The following is a 2,494-nucleotide window of genomic DNA, read 5'->3' on the forward strand; positions in this document are numbered from 1 at the left end:
TGTGGCTGCTGGGATTCGAGCCCAGGTCTCTACGGCCACAACGTAGAATTCTCACCACTAAACTACAGCCACATTTGTGCCAAACGTTAGCTATAAATTATATTAATCTTATGTACAGCCAGACCCTTTTTTTTTTCTTTGCTTCGAGCCGAAGGAGACGAAGAGTCAAAAACCCGGGTCAGTCAGACTCAGAACCCCTCCTCGACCTCGATCTTCCACTCCCCCACCCACGCCGCCGACGATGCCACAGCAGCACCCACAGCCGCCGGCCGGCTCGCGCCTCCTCGACGCCGTCCCGCTCTTCGTCGTCGTCCTCCTCGCCGCCCACGTCCTAGCCCTCGTACGCACGCGGTCCACTTCCCCCCGCGCTTCTCTTTGCCCCAATCCGATCTGCTTACCCCCTACCTTCGTCGCGTGATCCGTCGTCTGACCCCCCGCGCGGGACTCTTCCCTCCCGCCGCGCTTGTTGCAGGTGTACTGGATGTACAGGTTAGCCTCGGACAAGCAGCCGCCGCGGAGGAAGACGCAGTAGCCACCACCACCACGGGCCCCGACGGCTTCGTGCTCGCCTTTGTGTAGCCGGTGAGGTTCTTTCCTGCGATTTCCTGCCCTTTGTATGGATTGCAATGCTATGGCCGTGCGAAATACGGATCGGTTTGTAGGGTTTCTATGATTTGCTTGATCAGGGGTTTCTTTGATCATAAGGGGCAAACTTCTTGGACTAGCTGATGATAAGGATAGTTACTTAAACTGTATCGAGATGTGAAAAACAGCTGCTATTGTAAAAGACCAATTGCAAGTTTGCAACCAATTTGGGGATCTAGCTAATTAATTTATCATAAGTTCAGTAGCCAATCTACTTATAACCACTTCTCTACAGTCATTGAAGCATTAGCCTTTTGGTACACTTGTACAGGAAAGAAAGATGGGTAAATCATTGTTAACTTGAGTTTGCTGTTAGCTGGGCTTGTATTACTGAAGTATCGTAATCAGCTCACTAGACGGCATCACGGTGCTGGAGCCAAGATTTTGACAATGGGGTCTCAGGCTTAGTTAACTGTTGAGTTGGCAGTGTAGGGCTATGGGGGTACTGACCTTGGGATTTTAGGCGTCAGCACAGGCTCACTGTGTTGCTGCGGAATCTGTGTGTTCCGCTGAGCGACGTATAGAGGGGAAACGGGGATCGATTCGATGACTGGATGCATTGATGCAGCTAGCTAGTTAGGAGAGCTAACATACCTCATGGACTGTGGGCTGCAGGTTGAGGTGATGATGGTCATTTTTCTGTCATGGGCTTCTCGTCGAGCAAAGTTTGTATACACTTCTGTAGTAATATGGGTATATAATGGAATACTGCCGAATATTTTGAAATTGTTCTACTTGCACTTTTGAGATAATGATCCACTGAATTGTGATCTGTTGGAGACAATCCAGATAATTTCTCTTCTGGCGTCACTAGTTCTGATTCTGTTCTGGTTAATTTAAATGAATGAATGTGGATACATATTATCTTGTAAAATCTTCTTTGGTTTGTGGTATTTCTGGTTGTATAATGAGTCCCTCGGTGGAAAACAGAAAAGAGTTCATAGGTGAGTCCATTGCACATGTAGGAGAGGGTGTCAAGCAAGCCTAAATCACACTGGATATGCCATTTAAATTCGTGTGGGATGTATACCAACTGTGAAAAGAACTCGAGCTCATGTTTCTTAAGTAAACAGCCTACACAATCCAAGGACCAAAGGTGCTAGTACAAAATTGAAATCGGCGTGCTTAGAAATACTCCCTCCGTCATTAACATCAATATGAATGGAAATGCTAGAATGACTTACATTGTGAAACGGAGGAGTAACATTTGTTGATACGTATTTCCATTTTTTTTTTCCATTGAGTTATTTGTTGCTCTTTGCTGCTTTTGCTTTTTTACTCTACCCCTTTCTCTGTTAAAAGTTCTATTTTGTGGATAGTGTAATAGCCAATCTAAATAACCTTTTAACTTTGTGCCAATCACATTGTCATTTTGCTTATTCTTTCTTTTCTTTCTTGCAGATCAAATCGTGAGCTGCGTGAGCAAGATTTTACCTCTAGAAAGCTTAGGTTGTTCATTATTGTTGCAGAGTTTGTGTTTCCGTTTGTTTTATGGTACCAGTGACATTTGGTATATAATCAAGAAGAATTAGTGGAGGACTTGTTGTATGAATTGCCTTGGGTTCTTTTTAATATGAGAATTCCATAATTGTTCTGTGACAGGGAGTCGTCAGTGGCTTTACTTGTTTCTCACAAATCAATTACCAGACTCTTGATCGATTAAACCGTTCAGTTCAAACTACTCAATTTTTAGGCAGTACAGACTCTATTTGAAATGGGAGTTTACTCTCTTCTATGGAAAATCATTCGCTGTTTACGATTGGTCCATCCATCCAGTCGAAGCATGAGGCAAGAGTTGTCAAGGTATTGGTCAAGCTAACTGTAGGATCGAATCACAAGAACTAAGCCA

At 44.5% G+C, this 2,494-nt stretch overlaps 1 protein-coding gene and 1 non-coding gene across 3 annotated transcripts; one reads left to right on the forward strand and one right to left on the reverse strand.

Annotated features, from left to right (window-relative positions):
- TRNAH-GUG (transfer RNA histidin (anticodon GUG)) lies at positions 1 to 72 on the reverse strand. The gene has a single exon. It is a non-coding gene; the product is annotated as a tRNA-His (tRNA).
- Positions 73 to 203: 131 nt separating this feature from the next.
- Positions 204 to 2,246, forward strand: LOC9271432 (uncharacterized). 2 transcript variants are annotated; one of them, XM_066307821.1, is made up of 4 exons: positions 204 to 340; positions 473 to 582; positions 1,261 to 1,338; positions 2,047 to 2,246. In XM_066307821.1, the coding sequence occupies exons 1-2, from the start codon at positions 242 to 244 to the stop codon at positions 530 to 532; spliced, it is 159 nt and encodes a 52-aa protein (XP_066163918.1). In that variant the 5' UTR covers positions 204 to 241; the 3' UTR covers positions 533 to 582; positions 1,261 to 1,338; positions 2,047 to 2,246. The 2 variants fall into 2 exon arrangements, with proteins under 2 accessions (XP_066163918.1, XP_066163917.1); XM_066307820.1 differs by lacking the exon at positions 1,261 to 1,338.
- Positions 2,247 to 2,494: the final 248 nt, after the last annotated feature.

This window comes from Oryza sativa, chromosome 2 (genome assembly GCF_034140825.1).
Source record: "Oryza sativa Japonica Group chromosome 2, ASM3414082v1".
Taxonomy (NCBI): Eukaryota; Viridiplantae; Streptophyta; class Magnoliopsida; order Poales; family Poaceae; genus Oryza; species Oryza sativa.